Below are 17,238 nucleotides of genomic sequence, written 5' to 3' on the forward strand. Positions count from 1 at the left end.
TTATAAGAATGTTATTTGTTGTTCTTAGCCTAGTAGGTCTAATATTAGGTCTAATAGCCATATCTATTGACTAAATGAGAATACGTTTTACAACCAGAATGACTATTTGTATTACAATGGTCGTCTCTTTTCAGTCAATAAAAACGTTGCGAAACGTCATCTCTTTTTAGTCAATAGATATGGCTAGTCTAATGTAGTCTATCGCACATTCAGTACAGTACAAAATAAATTGTTACAAATTAGCTCTATCCATGAATGGCCTACACAAACGCAACCTACCACGAACAGCCTCCAATAGTCTAGGCCCTATATTAAATTATGTTCCAAAATATGTGTAGCCATTAAATACCAAGTCTAGCATTCAAATCAATCTCCACTGGAATCCCCAAAAAGCCAGGTCCTTTGTCGAAGAGCAAACCAACGAACATATCCTGTCGTCTGTGAGTTCTCTATCTTTTATAGAGAAGGTATACCCACCCACACATAGCGGAATGATTTGGAGGGTTTGCGCTAGTCTTAGTCACAGAAACACAATCCCTGTCCTTTCTTCAATCATTGCGCGGCCGGTCTGGACTTTCCAAGCAGGATAAACTAGTTCCGCGGATATTTTGGGGACTTTCCAGTTGCAGGCTGGAACTGGAAAGTCCCCGGTAAACAGCACCGTTAAAGGTTTCCTGGATGTTGTCACCTTAACAGTAAATCAGTGACAAGTCTCAGCCACTTACAACTTCCCACCGTTCTGAGATGCGACACGCCACCAATCATAGCACCAACGCAGCAGCCACTGTGCTCAGAAAATAAATGTTGCATAAACCCTATTTGCACAGGATTTGTTTTACTTGGGAGATAGTTATGTAATTATGTGCATGATTTAAAAAAGATCACCATATCCGTAATTTAAATCCCGTCCAAATCTGCCATGTCGGTCATTTTTACATGGAGACTACCATTTTTCGACTAAATTCAAGGTCCTTTGATAATAGCCTACTAGTCCCGTGCGAATCGACAGCCCGGTGTTTTGAGAGAGATGTCTGTGCTCGCTGTTTGAGCAAGAAAACCATCTGATTCCAAAAAAGGTATGGTTAAAACGAAGTGCTGCGCATAGGCTACATGTAGTCCCTTCGTATGTAGGCTATCATTTCACAGTGAATGCTTTTGTTTATTCATTTTGTGCCAATTCATTGAACATTGCAAAATGTGTCAGTAAAAAATATTGCGCCTATTTAATGCAACACTTGCTCTTAATATATTGCAAAGTAGCATTAAAACTGAGGTAAACTTTTGTAAATTATAAGTTCCCTTTCTCATCCATCAGCCCAACCTCACATTCAATTTGAATCCATAGCCGAAATACTGATAACAAGTGCCAGCGTGCTTTTGTGTTGTTTAGTTTAAGTCTGCAGGGTGGGGGGAATTTAGGTAGCAGGACGTCTAATGCGGATCTCTAAAATAATGATTATGATCACACTTCCTCAATTCAAATATTATGGCGATATTATACCAAAGATGGTTTGGAATGGTTTAGAAACTTTGGAGCAAAGCTCGTGTTATCAGTGTAACCTGTTATCGTTTGGGCATCTTGAAACGTCTTCACGCCTAGAATAAAAACCTCCAGGCGTTTGTCATAACCGTCACTTTATTGAAGAAAAAAAAAAGAATTACATGGGGCAGTCTGGAAAAACGAATCCCGTCCGAATCGTCCTAATGAATAACGTTCTGGGGTAATTAAGTGATAATGCCCGAGAAGCCGCTGTTTGGAGGATATATTGTTGGTGTATTGGTGTTGTTTCATCTCGATCCTCCAAACATCCCAATATATCCTCCAAACACAGGGCATCCTCATTTGTATACAACTGTTTAACAACATATTCAAATATTGATAGACATATTTTCATTAAAAACGTTATTTTGATGAATTTATTCATACTATTTCATCCTTCCACAAGACAGTCTCGACACAAAAAGTGTTTCAAATCAAATTTTATTTGTCACATACACATGGTTAGCAGATGTTAATGCGAGTGTAACGAAATGCTTGTTGTTCGTTCTATCGGTTTGGTTGCCAGAGACGCGACCCAGTCGTTAAGTCTTTTGTTCTGTATCTACGGATGCGACCCAGTCATTCTTCCTAAAAGTTATTTTGCCATACTGGCTGGCAACGTTCTTATCACTTGCTTGCTAGCTAGTCATCTACGGCTAACTTATGGTCACATCAAACAGTGCAGCCAGAATAACTAAAAGTAGCTGCATTTGCATTTGTGAAGCTGTTTTCTAGTGTTTATTTGGATACATCCATAACATAACAATGACCTAATGATGCACAATTTCACCTGGCATAGAAAATGTGCTCTCTCGTCAGGACACTGTTGTTCAGTGGAGCTAGCCAACAACACAGCAAACACAATTTATTCAAACTGAAGCTGGAAAGACTGCAAACTAGCTGCACTTCCTTTCATTTTACCTGTTTTCTATTAATTTTTTTTTGTATATATTCATAAAAATGATGCTGATTCATGACTTTGACTGGCTGAGAAAAGCTGCCTGCCTGTCTGTCTCATCCCAACTCCTGACCCCAACACGTTCATTACTATGAGACAGCTGGAGATCAAATTTCAATACTGAAACAATGTTGAAAATGTCAGACAGACAGCAAGGTTTATACAAATCTCGCTATTGAAAACCAATTGCTAGTCTCAAAGAAATGGGAGATAATGTCTAGATGCTTTTTACAGTGGAGCTCAAGTTGCTGTTGAGTTGAGCAAACTACCATAGCAACTCAAAGCCATACTAGCCATAACCACTTTTAAAAATCATGTCAAAAGCTGGCTAATGTGTGAACAGTAGTGGGGCTGTGCTTTGGCAAAGTGGGTGGGGTTATATCCTGCCCGGTTGGCCTTGTCTGGGGGTATTGTCGGGACGGGGCCACAGTGTCCCCCAACCCACCCCTGTCTCAGTCTCCAGTATCTATGTTGCAATAGTCTATGTGTAACCGATGTGAAATGGCTAGTTAGTTAGCGGTGGTGCGCGCTAATAGCGTTTCAATCGGTGACGTCACTCGCTCTGAGACTTGAAGTAGGGTTTCCCCTTGCGTTGCAAGGGCCGCGGCTTTTGTGGCGCGATGGGTAACGATGCTTCGTGGGTGTCAGTTGTTGATGTGTGCAAGGGTCCCTGGTTCGAGCCTGGGTTGGGGCGAAGAGAGGGACGGAACCTACACTGTTACATATGTGCCAGGGGGCTAGGGTCAGTCTGTTATATCTGGTGTCATTCTCCTGTCTTGGTCGTGCTGCTCCTCCAGTTTCAAATGCTCTGCCTGTGGCTAGGGAACCCTGCCCTGTTCACCGGACGTTCTACCTTGTCCCGGACAAGGTAGCATCTGCTGTCTCGAACTCTGCCCAACTGCCCTGAATGACGGGTCGCCACTGCTTTGGGTTCACAATCTGTTTGACAAAATTATTTTTATTTACAAATCAGGTCACCCTACCAAACATCCCTGCTAAAACATACTGTAGGTCTGTCTGCTGCCTTTTTGTTGTCACAGCCTAAATGCCAATCACAAAACGAGGGGACTAATGTAAGTGTAGATTAAATAAAATCAAACTTTATTTGTCACATGCGCCGAATACAAGTGTAGACTTTACTGTGAAATGCTTACTTACAAGCCCTTAACCAACAGTGCAGTTAAAGAAGAGTTAAGAAAATATTTACCAAATAAACTAAAGTAAAAAATAATAAAAAGTAACATAACAATAACAAGGCTACATACCAGTACCGGTACAGGTTAGAGGTAATTTGTACATGTAGGTAGGGGTGAAGTGACTATGCATAGATGATAAAATGTAATAAACAGTGAGTAGCAGCAGTGTACAAAAACAAATGGGGGGGTCAATGTAAATAGTCCGGTGGCAATTTGATTAATTGTTCAGCAGTCTTATGGTTTCGGGGTAGAAGCTGTTAAGGAGCCTTTTGGTCTTAGACTTGGCGCTCCGGTACTGCTTGCCGTGTGGTAGCAGAGAAAAGCGGTACCGGAGCGCCAAGTCTAGGACAAAAAGGCTCCTTTAACAGCTTCTACCCCCAAGCCATAAGACTGCTGAACAATTAAATCGACTTTAGTACATGCTGTCAAAAGGCTGCATTCTGCAACAGTATGGACGGGAGTAACAGCAACCTAATTTTGTTGACATTTTACATAATTCAGGTGTTCCAAGCTTGTAGCATCATACCCAAGAAGACTCGATGCTGTAATTGCTGCCAAAGGTGCTTCAACAAAGTACTGAGTAAAGGGTCTGAATACTTGTCATATTTAAGTTTTTTTTTTTTATAAAGTAGCTAAACATTCTAAAAACCTGTTTTTGCTTTGTCATTATGGGGTATTGTGTGTAGATTAATGAGGTTGAAAAAACTATTTAAGCAATTTTAGAAAAAGGCTGTAACGTAACAAAATGTGGAAAAGGTCAAGGGGTCTGAATACTTTCCGAAGGCTCTGTAGGTACCATGACTTGAATGGGAATTGTGTCAAAAATGCTAAAACATTGCCAGGGAAACTAAACCAAAGCATGGCTTGCTGTCATAGCTTGTCCTTGTCCATAGACTGTGTACAGGGTAAGGAAATCAATGTTATTTTGTAATTTAGGTGAACAATCCTTTTAAGCAAGCTACCTCAAAGCTAGCTTTAAAATGTAATTGGTTTGGGGCCTCCCAAGTGGCACAGCGGTCTACGGCACCACTACAGACCTGGGTTCAATCCCAGGCTATGTCACAACTGGCTGTGACCAGGAGTCCCATAGGGCGGCTTACAATTGGCCCAGCGTCGTATGGGGTAGGGGAGGGTTTGGCCGGCGGGGCTTTACTTAGCTCATCGCGCTCTAGCGACTCCTTGTGGCGGGCCGGGAGCCTGCAGGCTGACAATGGTCATCAGTTGAATAGTGTTTCCTCCGACACTGGTGCAGCTGGCTTCTGGGTTAAGTGGGCGGGTGTTAAGAAGCGTGTTTTGGCGGGTCATTTTTCGGATGACTCAACCTTCGCCTCTCCCGAGCCCATTGTAGCGATGACACAAGATTGTAATCACGAAATTGGGGATAAAAAGGGGGTAAAATATTGGTATTATAAACTGGTTACCAATGTAATTAGAACAGTAAAAAACAAATGTTTTGTCATACCAATTGGTTTAAAATCAAAACTATATGGTTTTAAACTCCAGTGGGCTGCCCACAGGTCTTCACCCAAACCCTCTGATGTCTATTATTGGTTGAAGAATTCTGAGTTGTCTCGAACGCACCAAGAGACTGGTGCTATGTATTGGCCATTGAGAGGCTTTGAAGCCACCGGTCGGCCATATTGGCACACCTCAGTAGGAGCAGTCCTCCATATGAATGAATGGAATTCTACAGTATTTCAATTAAATGTTACAAGGGAAAAAATTACATATATTTAAGTATTATACTTTAAGGAAAAGTTTGTTTGTTTGTTGTTTTTTTTGTTTAGCTTACATAATATAATTTAAAATTATGCATTAAGATGTATGTAATAGAATAAAGGTGGCAAACACGAATGTAGTCATTAATAAATACATTTCTATAGCTTCCAAAATGTTTTCTAGTGTATATATAAATCATTGGTCAAATCTAGATGGTTTCTTGCACAGAAAAATGAAGCCCTTTGAACGGACTGTGATAGCCATAGAGATATATAGAGGACCCATCTTTATATCTGTGCCATTATAGCGTCTGTGATCGCTCGGGAAGTGCCATTTAAAAAAAAAAAAAAAAAAAAATATTTTACCTTTATTGAACGAGGCAAGTCAGTTAAGAACAAATTCTTATTTTCAATGGCGGCCTAGGAACAGTGGGTTAACAGCCTTGTTCAGGGGCAGAACGACAGATTTGTACCTTGTCAGCTTGGGGATTCGAACTTGCAACCTTTCGGTTACTAGTCCAACGCATTGAGGCTACAACCCATAGGCATCCCCACCAATAAATACCTCCATCTTGGCACTCCCTCACAGTTGTAAAAAAAACATTTTGGAAGCTATAGAAAATGCATTTATTAATGTCTACATTTGTTTTTACCACATTTATTCTATTACAGACACATTAATGCATACTTTGAAATTAGATTATGTGAGCTAAATATACAAATAAAATAATGACATTTTTTAAATATATATTTTTTTAACTAATTTGTTTAGAGATTACTAATGGTACTGTCCCTCATTCATGTGGTGGACTGCTCCTACTGGGGAGTGCCAATATGGCCGTCCAGTGACGTCAAAGCCTCTTAATGGCCAATGCATAGCATTAGAAATCTAGAGTTTATATACATAAGTGATCACCACCCAGTTGACTACTTTTACTACTTTAAAATGGCAGAAGCATGGTGGAAGCCCTCAATGTCAATGTCCATGTTAAAATGGGCTTTATAAACTGGTTGGTTCGAGCCCTGAATGCTGATTGGCTGAAAGCCATGGTATATCAGACTGCATACCACTGGTATGACAAAACATTTGTTTTACTGTTCTAATTACATTGGTAACCAGTTTATAATAGCAATAAGGCACCTCGGGGGTTTGTGGTATATGGCCAATATACCACAGCTAATGGCTGTATCCAGGCACACCATGTTGCGTGCATAAGAACAGCCCTTAGCAGTGGTACACTGGCCATATATCACACCCCTCTGGCGTTATTGCTTAAATATCCATTATGAGTAGTCTATATATCTCTATGGGGACAGCCCTCTTGAATCAAACCCTGGAAACGGAAATATCAGCAAAATGAAGTCGGATTTTGTTGAACAGCTAAAATTTGACTATTTGTGGCCAGGGCTTTGAAGAAGAGAGATATTTTTTGTTGTTGTTGCAGATTGATACCTGTAAGTGGGATGTTTATGAATACAGCTGCTAGACGTTTTGTACGATAGTGAGTGTATTTTGTTGGTTTCATTTCAATTAGGGTGCATTGACAGGGCGAATATGCAGCACATAACATCTACTTGGATCAGATTCTCAATCGTATATGTTGCATAAGGCAGGTGAATTGACTATCAAAAAATGAAAGGATAACGTTAAATCGCGAATAATAATGTAGAGGAAATGATACGTAAGTGACATCGAGATCATCATAGCACTGAATTACATTTGTATCGCTTGTTCTTCAAGCATGCATGAAAGATTATTTATCGATGAAATGTCAATTTGTTGGAATATTGCCTTTGTGCGTTATCTATCAGATGCCTGGCATTGCACCTCTGACAGACAGACAGGAACATTTTTATCTTTGTCCACCCTACCTCGTTTATTACCAATAGATTGCAGACATGCTTTGGTCTGACCGCAGCCGGTTTCTGCTCCAGATTGCGCATCGTGATTATTGATCAGTTTCGATATTTCTACTGGCCATGGTAAGAGTACAGTAGAAGGGTCCAGGTGTGGTCAGGTCTCGTGCAGCTGTTGACACAGAAGCGCGACTTTCCACCCATGCTATGGCCAGGAAGGAAGTCATGTGATAGTCAGCAACAGTTCATATGAGCCATGGGCAGGAGGCTTAGTGGAGTGTGCTAGTAGGCAGGAGGCCCCAAAAGCTGAAAGTTTCAACATCTATCTCACCTGTTAGGCCCATAGATTTACAGGCAATGCAAACCAGTGATCTGAAGGACACAAGAAGAGTAAGCCACTTCACAATGTTGAGATGCACAATGTGAACATCACAAAGGCTTTACCTGACTGACATCTTTATTCTGCTCTGTCTTCAGGTACACATGGCAGTGGCAGGTAAAAATGACTTTGCAGTTCTCAACACCGGGCGGAAGATGCCTCTCCTTGGGCTGGGAACATGGAAGAGTGAACCTGGCAAGGTAGGTGTTCATTTTTTTATTGAATATTTCTCCTAACTCATCTGCAGTGTAGTATTAATATTAGCTTGCTGTTTGGGTTTTTGTAAGCAGTGGTTGTCTTGTTGTGTTGGCTGTATTCCAGGTTAAACAGGCAGTAATCTGGGCCTTGCAGGCTGGCTACCGTCACATTGACTGTGCTGCCATCTATGGCAACGAGGTGGAGATCGGAGAAGCTCTGCAGGAGACACTTGGCCCTGACAAAGTAAGTCAACACCAAGGTTGCGTCCCAGATGGCACCCTAGTCCCTAATTTAGTGCACTACTTTCGACCAGAGCCCTAGAAACATGGTATCTAAGGCTTAGTACTATAGACTCCATTGGCAGATACTGAGATGGACAGAGTCGGTCTGTTATTATTGTGCTAGCTGGACAAGGTCTTGATTAGTATATTTGGCATGTGAATGATTGAAATAAATTACGAGCTAGCCAGGAGTCAAACCTCAAATCTGTAGTCAAGACGCATTACCCATTGCAGTACTAGCCCAATGATGGGTGAAAAGGTTTGTGTGGTCTTCGTTTACACCTGTCTCTGTATACAGGCCTTGAGGCGAGAGGATGTGTTTATCACCTCCAAGCTGTGGAACACACAGCATCACCCGGAGGATGTGGAGCCCGCCCTGCTGAAGACACTGAAGGAGCTGAGTCTGGAGTACCTGGATCTATACCTCATCCACTGGCCCTACGCCTTCCAGTGAGTATCCTCCATGGGATCTGGCCTACTCAACATTGCTTCTGTTATAAAGAGGCATAATAACTGGCATTCGTGAACATGTTACAGCAAATAAATGTGTAGAATTGTCAGACAGAATTTCCTTTTAATTTCAATCCGATTTGGGTAGACTTGCTATTAGAATTTTTTTTAAATTATCTGTTCACATTACAGTGGCTGTGTAGTTAAACTAACTCTATGGTCATCCTATTGAATTTTTAAACCATGTACATGGGTCATCATGACTGTACAGTGTTAACATTGTGCCTGCTCTTCCCCACAGACAAGGTGACGCTCCTTTCCCCAAGTCGGAGGACGGCACCCTGCTGTACGATGACATCGACTACAAGCTGACTTGGGCTGCCATGGAGAAGCTGGTGGAAAAGGGCCTGGTCAGGGCTATCGGCCTGTCCAACTTCAACAGCAAACAGATAGACGACGTTCTCTCCGTAGCCAACATCAAACCCACTGTGCTTCAGGTAGGGAGATATATTTTTTAAACATTTTAGTCATTTAGCAGACGCTCTTATCCAGAGCGACTTACAGTAGTGAATGCATACATTTCATTTCATAGATTTAAAAAAAAAAAAATCTGTGCTGGCCCCCCGTGGGAATTGAACCCACAACCCTGGTGTTGCAAACATCATGCTCTACCAACTGAGCTACAGTTTGTGCTGACAGCTTGTGCTGACTGTGTGTACATTATTCCTTGCTACCTACCTAAATATCAGTTGGGCAACGATTGAAAAAGCTTATGCGCTAGCCATGAGTCTAACCTAGAATCTTCTGATCTGTAGCCAGACGTGTTATACATTGTGCCACTAGCCTACTGAAAGTGGTTGTATTTGTTTGTATGTTTGTCTCTTTATCACTGCCACAACCAGTCTTCTCTCAGGCTACTATCTATCTTCCAATATCCTTTGCTTATAACCCTCCACCTACTGTCTCTTTGTGTCCCTGTCAGAAATACTGCAAGTGTTTGTTGACTGTTAAATACTACGACGTATGAGTGTTTGGTTTATGAGCTATTTTGCTAGGTAGGGAGTTCTTGATATGTGGCATGTGTTGTGTGTACATTATTCCTCCCTACCTTACAATCAGTTGAATAAATATTGAAAAAGTTTACAAGCTAGCCAGGAGTCAAACCTAGGATCTTCGGATCTGTAGTCATCCATTGCACCACTAGCCCACTGCCCACTGTATGTTTCTCTGTTTTCCAGGTGGAAAGCCATCCGTATCTGGCTCAGGTGGAGTTGCTGGGACACTGCCGGGACAGAGGCCTGGTGATTACAGCGTACAGCCCACTGGGGTCACCGGATCGGGCATGGAAGCATCCTGATGAGCCCATCCTCCTGGATGAAGCAGCAATCGACACCCTGGCCAAGAAGTACAACAAGTCCCCAGCACAAATCATCCTTAGGTGCGTAATGTTCTATAATGTTCTAGCCTAGAACTCTTTACTCAATGATAACCCAGCATCCCCATGTCATATGCAAATGCCAGGAATAAAGACACCTGAAATACACTGATTAAGTACAGAATATAAACTGATATTCTGCCATGAGCCTATCAGCGGGTTCCACAACTGAGAAGTGATGAACACATCCTCTTGCGTCAGGGCCTGTACAGTGAGACGGGTGTAAAATAAACACACAAACAAGAACACACACCTTGCCTTTAGCCAATAAGTGCGTTAGTTACACAATGGATAACACGTCTAACTACAGATCAGAAGATTCTAGGTTCTACTCCAGGTTAGCTCGTAACTCTTTTCAATAATATCCCAATACCTCTTTAGGAACACAGGATAAATGTACCAGTATTACACAGCACATACCAAATATATTAAGACCTCCCCACCTAGCACAATAATTCATTAAATAAATGACTAAAACAAACATTCATATGGTCTAGTGGTCAGATCCTGATTTTCATGTTGACAATTTTTCTCTCCAAATGAAACCATGTACATCTTGTCTCTTTGCTAGATGGCAGACACAGCGAGGAGTAGTGACGATCCCTAAAAGTGTGACAGAGTCTCGGATCAAAGAGAATATTCAGGTGGGTATTTTGTATTTTTTTTTGTTATCTAAGCCTATTTCTTCACAAGTATTGTGGTTTTGTAGTATTCTATTGTATGATGCCAATCTATAATTGTAAATTGGTGCACAATTCAGTCTAATACTGCAAGAAACCAAAACTCTACTACTACTACTATTCCTGCTACTACTATTCCATGTATTCATGGAATCCATGATGGCGTAGCAGTCAGACATCTTTGTCCTGTCGTGTCCCTTGTATATATCTTTTTACATCTTTTTCTTCGCATATCTTTTTAAAATATTTTACTAAACCTCAACTTCTAAATACTCTCCTGCAACCCGCCTCACCCAATGTGGCGTGGATCTGTTGTTTTTTTTCGAAAGTATTTCCATTTACTTCGGATCTGGAATCCCTCAACTGAAGCTAGCCAGCTAACAGTCACCAAACCATTGCTAGCGGTCATCAGCTAACCTTTAGCTCGGAAAGCTCTCGCCAGTTCGAACAACGTGACTCAAACCAGAGCATAACGGACCTATTCATATTTTATATATTTTTTCCCCCATATCCCCGGATTCCTACCGCAAACTCTGAACATTTCATCTGGATCTTCGCAACTAGCTAACCACAATCCCGGGTTACTACTCCTTGCTAGCGTTTCTTGCTCCATCCCGGAGCAAGCACCAATTAGCCTGAAGCTAGCTCGGCCAGGGCTCCTGGGCTACAATATCCGGACCCCTTCTACTGCCGGTACGGGGCACGGAACCCCGCCGATCCTCTACGACTGGAATACCGACATAATCTGCCCGAGGATTCCAACAGGCCCCTCAGGCGCGACGTCCGCTGAAGGTCCATTCTGCTAACTGGCCTGCTAGCTTTCTAGAGCTACTTGGAACCCTACTAATTCCACGACTGGTCTATCGACGTCACCGCACGAAGAGGCAAATACAGACTTACCCCCATCGCGACGTCCCCCAAAGGCTAACTTGCCTGCCCCGGTCTGCTAACTGCTAGCTTGCCTGCCCCGGTCTACTAATTGCTAGCTTGTTTAGCCCCGGCCTACTAACTGTTAGCTTGTTAGCATCGGCCTGCTAACTGTCTGAATTGCCGTGTCCCCAGTCAGCCCAACCAATCACTGGACCCATATGTTCACTTGGCTACGCATGCCTTTCTCTAATATCAATATGCCTCGTCCATTACTGTCCTGGTTAGTGATTACTGTCTTATTTCACTGTAGAGCCTCTAGCCCTGCTCAATATGCCTTAACCAACCATGTTGTTCCACCTCCTACCTATGTGATGACATCACCTGGTTTAAACGTCTCTAGAGACTATATCTCTCTAATAATTACTCAGTGCCTAGGTTTGCCTCCAATGTACTCACATCCTACCTTACCTTTCTCTGTACACTATGCCTTGAATCTATGCTATCGTGCCCAGAAACCTGCTCCTTTTACTCTCTGTTTCAAACGTGCTAGACGGCCAGTTCGTATAGCCTTTAGCCGTACCATTATCCTACTTCTCCTCTGTTCCTCTTGCGATGTGGAGGTAAATCCAGGTCCTGCAGTGCCTAGCTCCACTCCCACTCCCCAGGTACTCTCATTTGTTGACTTCTGTAACCGTAAAGGCCTTGGTTTCATGCACGTTAACATTAGAAGCCTACTCCCTAAGTTTGTTTTACTCACTGCTTTAGCACACTCTGCCAACCCGGATGTCTTAGCCGTGTCTGAATCCTGGCTTAGGAAAACCACCAAAAACCCTGAAATCTCCATCGCTAACTATAACATTTTCCGCCAAGATACAACTGCCAAAGGGGGCGGTGTTGCAATCTACTGCAAAGATAGCCTGCAGAGTTCTGTATTACTATCCAAGTCTGGACCCAAACAATTCGAGCTTCTAATTCTAAAAATGCACCTTTCCAGAAACAAGTCTCTCACTGTTGCCGCTTGCTATAGACCTCCCTCTACCCCCAGCTGTGCCCTCGATACCATGTGTGAATTGATTGCCCCCCAACCCCAAATCCGTAAACACGGACACCCTCATAGATGTCATCCTAACTAACTCGCCCTCCAAATACACCTCTGCTGTTTTCAATCAAGATCTCAGCGATCACTGCCTCATTGCCTGCATCCGTAATGGGTCTGCGACCAAACGACCACCCCTCATCACTGTCAAACGCTTCCTAAAACACTTCAGCCAGCAGGCCTTTCTAATCGACCTGGCCGGGGTATCCTGGAATGACATTGACCTCATCCCGTCCTCACCATCTTAAATAAGCATGCCCCACTCAAAAAATGTAGAACTAGGAATAGATATAGTCCTTGGTTCACTCCAGACCTGTCTGCCCTTGACCAGCACAAAAACATTGTGGCGTACTGCATTAGCATCAAATAGCCCCTGTGATATGCAACTTTTCAGGGAAGTTAGGAACAAATATACACAGGCAGTTAGCTTTTCTATCTTTTTCAAACAGAAATTTGCATCCTGTAGTACTAAAGTCCATGGAGAATAAGAGCACTTCTTCCCAGCTACCCACTGCTCTGAGTCAAGGAAACACTGTTACCACTGATAAACCCACTATAATTGAGAATTTCAAGAAGCATTTCTCTACGGCTGGCCATGCTTTCCACCTGGCTACCCCTACCCTGGTCAACTGCCCGGCACCCTCCACAGCAACCTGCCAAAGCCCCCACCATTTCTCCTTCACCCAAATCCAGATAGCTGATGTTCTGAAAGAGCTGCAAAATCTGGACCCATACAAATCAGCCGGGCTAGACAATCTGGACCCTCTCTTTCTAAAATTATCTGCCGAAATTGTTGCAACCCCTATTACTAGCCTGTTCAACCTCTCTTTCGTATTGTCTGAGATTCCCAAAGATTAGAAAGCTGCCGCGGTCATCCCCCTCTTCAAAGGGGGTGACACTCTAGACCCAAACTGCAACAGACCTATATCTATCCTACCCTGTCTTTCTAAGGTCTTCGAAAGCCAAGGTAACAAACAGATTACCGACCATTTCGAATCCCACAAGTCTCACAAGTCTCCGCTATGCACTCTGGTTTCAGAGCTGGTCATGGGTGCACCTCAGCCACGCTCAAGGTCCTAAACAACGACATAACCGCCATCGATAAGATACATTACTGTGCAGCCGTATTCATCGACCTGGCCAAGGCTTTCGACTCTCTCAATCACCACATTCTTATCGGCAGACTTGACAGCCTTGGTTTCTCAAATGATTGCCTCGCCTGGTTTACCAACTACTTCTCTGATAGAGTTCAGTGTGTCAAATCGGAGGGCCTGTTGTCCGGACCTCTGGCAGTCTCTATGGGTGTGCCACAGGATTAAATTCTCGGGCCGACTCTCTTCTCTGTATACATCAATGATGTTGCTCTTTGCTGCTGGTGATTCTCTGATCCACCTCTACGCAGACGACACCATTCTGTATACTTCTGGCCCCTCTTTGGACACTGTTAACTAACCTCCAGACGAGCTTCAATGCCATACAACTCTCCTTCCGTGGCCTCCAACTGCTCTTAAACGCAGGTAAAACTAAATGCATGCTATTCAATCGATCACTGCCCACAACTGCTCGCCCGTCCAGCATCACTACTCTGGACGGCTCTGACTTAGAATACGTGGACAACTACAAATACCTAGGTGTCTGGTTAGACTGTATACTCTCCTTCCAGACTCACATTAAGCATCTCCAATCCAAAATGAAATCTATAATCGGCTTCCTATATCTCAACAAAGCCTCCTTCACTCATGCTGCCAAACACACCCTCGTAAAACTGACCATCCTACCGATCCTCGACTTCGGTGATGTCATCTATAAAATAGCCTCGAACACTCTACTCAACAAATTGGATGCAGTCTATCACAGTGCCATCCGTTTTGTCACCAAAGCCCCATACACTACCCACCATTGCGACCTGTACGCTCTCGTTGGTTGGCCCTCGCTTCATACTCGTCGCCAAACCCACTGGCTACAGGTTATCTACAAGTCTCTGCTAGGTAAAGCCCCGCCTTAACTCAGCTCACTGGTCACCATAGCAGCACCCACTCGTAGCATGCGCTCCAGCAGGTATATCTCACTGGTCACCCCCAAAGCCAATTTCTCCTTTGGCCGCCTTTCCTTCCAGTTCTCTGCTGCCAATGACTGGAACGAACTGCAAAAATCTCTGAAGCTGGAGACTCATATCTCCCTCACTAGCTTTAAGCACCAGCTGTCAGAGCAGCTCACAGATCACTGCACCTGTACATAGCCCATCTGTAAACAGCCCATCTATCTACCTACCTCATCCCCATACTGTATTTATTTATCTTGCTCCTTTGCACCCAGTATCTCTACTTGCACATTCATCTTCTGCACATCTACCATTCCAGTGTTTAATTGCTATATTGTAATTACTTCGCCACCATGGCCTATTTATTGCCTGAACTTACCTCATTTGCACTCACTGTATATAGACTTTTTGTTTTCTTTTGTTCTACTGTATTATTGATTGTATGTTTGTTTATTCCATGTGTAACTCTGTGTTGTTGTATGTGTCGAATTGCTACGCATTATCTTGGCCAGGTCGCAGTTGCAAATGAGAACTTGTTCTCAACTCGCTTACCTGGTTAAATAAAGGTGAAATAAAAATAAAATAAAAGATTCCTACCCATCTCATAAAACTGTTTGCAGAAGTCCCATCATGTAGTCGTGTAATAATATGATTTATTTGACTACTGAGTGTACGCTTAATCTAAATGTGTGTGCATCCTCAGGTATTTGACTTTACCCTTGAAGCGGAAGAGATGAAGTGTATAACAGCATTGAACAGAGGCTGGCGCTACATTGTACCAACCGTCACAGTGAGTGGATTTAGAGCTAGTGGTATATATGTGTACAACAGAAGTGAGACCAGGGAGTATTGTTATTGAATTTCTATGGGTTATGTGATTGCCAGCTAACAATAGTTAAACGTGGTATAGTGAGCTGATACTATATCTGCGGTATGTAATCAGCTGGTAGAAGATAGTAAACAAAATGCGGTGTCTCTATTGACATTTCACCATAAAGTTTTCAGTGGGTTAGTGGCGCAATGGACTGCGGATAAGGAGATGGTTTGACTCCTGGCTAGCTTGGTTTGACTCCTGGCTAGCTTGTAACTTTTTTCAATTGTTGTTGCAGGTTGATGGGAAGCCCGTCCCCAGGGATGCAGGACATCCACACTACCCCTTCAGTGACCCCTACTGAGCAATTCCCCACTCTGCTGCCCTATTTTGTGCCTTGGGAACTCACTCCCCTTCCTCAACCCCCTCCAAGGCTGTGTCCCAATTCCATTAAATGTCTTCCTCCTTCCTGACCACTGATTTGATAAGGGAAAAGAGGGCCATTTAAGGCAGGGCAGCCCAACACTATTCCTGGAGATCTACAAATCAAATCACATGTATTTATATAGCCCTTCTTACATCAGCTGATATCTCAAAGTGCTGTACAGAAACCCAGCCTAAAACCCCAAACAGCAAGCAATGCAGGTGTAGAAGCACGGTTTCAGTCCAACCCTAATTTAACACAGCTGATGCTACAAATGATCTGCTCAACAATACCTTAACTAGCCGAATCAGAACTGCTAAATTAGGGTTGGACTGAAAACCTACAGGACAGTAGATCTTCAGAAAGAGGGTTGGGCAGCCTTGCTTTAAGGGGAAAGAAGGAAGGGTGAGGAAAATCCATCTCCTTTCAGATCATTGGTCATGGTGGCATGGGGTGACGAGAAAAGGGGTATTTTTGAGAGTATTGGGACATAGCATGTTCGTCATAATATAATTTTTCTGTTACTGCCCTTTTCAGTGATTTGTTGTTTGCTTTTGTGACGAGGGGTAATTACAATGCTTATTTACCAGGAGGGAAAACTATGAATGGAGAGTTATCATGCAGAAACAGTAACTACTAACAACACCTCTGTCTGACCTGCTTTTGGACTCGGGCTGCACAAAAGCACTGAAGTGACATGTTTATTGATATGCAGTGTTATGTTTTAAACTGACTTGCCTAGTTAAATAAAATAAAAATGTTTTGTATTTTAAATGTATTGAACCCATCTATCACCTTGCTGCCCAGTGCTTACAGTCGACTCAACATAAAGAGATATTTCCTACTTGCAAGTCCATGCGTAGCTGAGCTTCTTATAAAAAATAAAGTATATTTGGAGAATAGTACACAGCTGCAGCAAGCATTCTGATGTCCCAGTCATGAAGACATCCCTGGACCTCGTGGATGAAAGCAGGATTCTGATTTGACTTTTAGAACATTTCAATGTTAGCTTATTTTATTGTGCTAGGTCTTGCTATATATATAGTATGTGCTGTCTGTACGTTTACCAGTCAATGATTATTTCTAACTATCCAAAGTCAAAGAGCATGTGGGACGTGAAAAAGAAACGAGCTAGCCAGGAGTCGAACCTAGAATCTTCTGATCCGTAGTCAGACGCGTTATCCATTGCGCCACTAGCCCGCTGTAGATCGCACAATTTAATAACCGTATATATTGTGCACATAATCTGTATCTTTAGGTTCTAAAATGTATTGTTTGTTATTTACCAGTAACAAAGTTGGCTA

At 42.8% G+C, this 17,238-nt stretch overlaps 1 protein-coding gene and 1 non-coding gene across 4 annotated transcripts; one reads left to right on the top strand and one right to left on the bottom strand.

Moving 5' to 3' along the window:
- Positions 1 to 726: 726 nt before the first annotated feature.
- On the top strand, positions 727 to 16,712 carry LOC115158688 (aldo-keto reductase family 1 member A1-B). Of its 3 annotated transcripts, none has more exons than XM_029707895.1 (9): positions 727 to 1,076; positions 7,747 to 7,848; positions 7,970 to 8,089; positions 8,426 to 8,577; positions 8,879 to 9,074; positions 9,816 to 10,015; positions 10,584 to 10,656; positions 15,403 to 15,489; positions 15,809 to 16,712. In XM_029707895.1, exons 2-9 carry the CDS (start codon positions 7,753 to 7,755, stop codon positions 15,872 to 15,874), a joined length of 990 nt encoding a protein of 329 aa, XP_029563755.1. In that variant the 5' UTR covers positions 727 to 1,076; positions 7,747 to 7,752; the 3' UTR covers positions 15,875 to 16,712. The 3 variants fall into 3 exon arrangements, with proteins under 3 accessions (XP_029563755.1, XP_029563756.1, XP_029563754.1); XM_029707896.1 differs by lacking the exon at positions 727 to 1,076 and adding an exon at positions 6,731 to 6,867; XM_029707894.1 differs by lacking the exon at positions 727 to 1,076 and adding an exon at positions 7,465 to 7,659.
- Positions 16,713 to 17,061: 349 nt separating this feature from the next.
- trnar-acg (transfer RNA arginine (anticodon ACG)) lies at positions 17,062 to 17,134 on the bottom strand. The gene has a single exon. It is a non-coding gene; the product is annotated as a tRNA-Arg (tRNA).
- Positions 17,135 to 17,238: the final 104 nt, after the last annotated feature.

The sequence above is a fragment of the Salmo trutta genome, chromosome 22 (assembly GCF_901001165.1).
Source record: "Salmo trutta chromosome 22, fSalTru1.1, whole genome shotgun sequence".
Lineage (NCBI taxonomy): Eukaryota > Metazoa > Chordata > Actinopteri > Salmoniformes > Salmonidae > Salmo > Salmo trutta.

Coding starts and splice junctions, on each gene's coding strand:
- LOC115158688 (XM_029707894.1), top strand. CDS start 7,627: ATGCAAACCAGTGATCTGAAGGACACAAGAAGA. Junction 9,075..9,815: donor TCAAACCCACTGTGCTTCAG/GTAGGGAGATAT, acceptor TCTGTTTTCCAG/GTGGAAAGCCATCCGTATCT. Junction 10,016..10,583: donor CCAGCACAAATCATCCTTAG/GTGCGTAATGTT, acceptor TCTCTTTGCTAG/ATGGCAGACACAGCGAGGAG.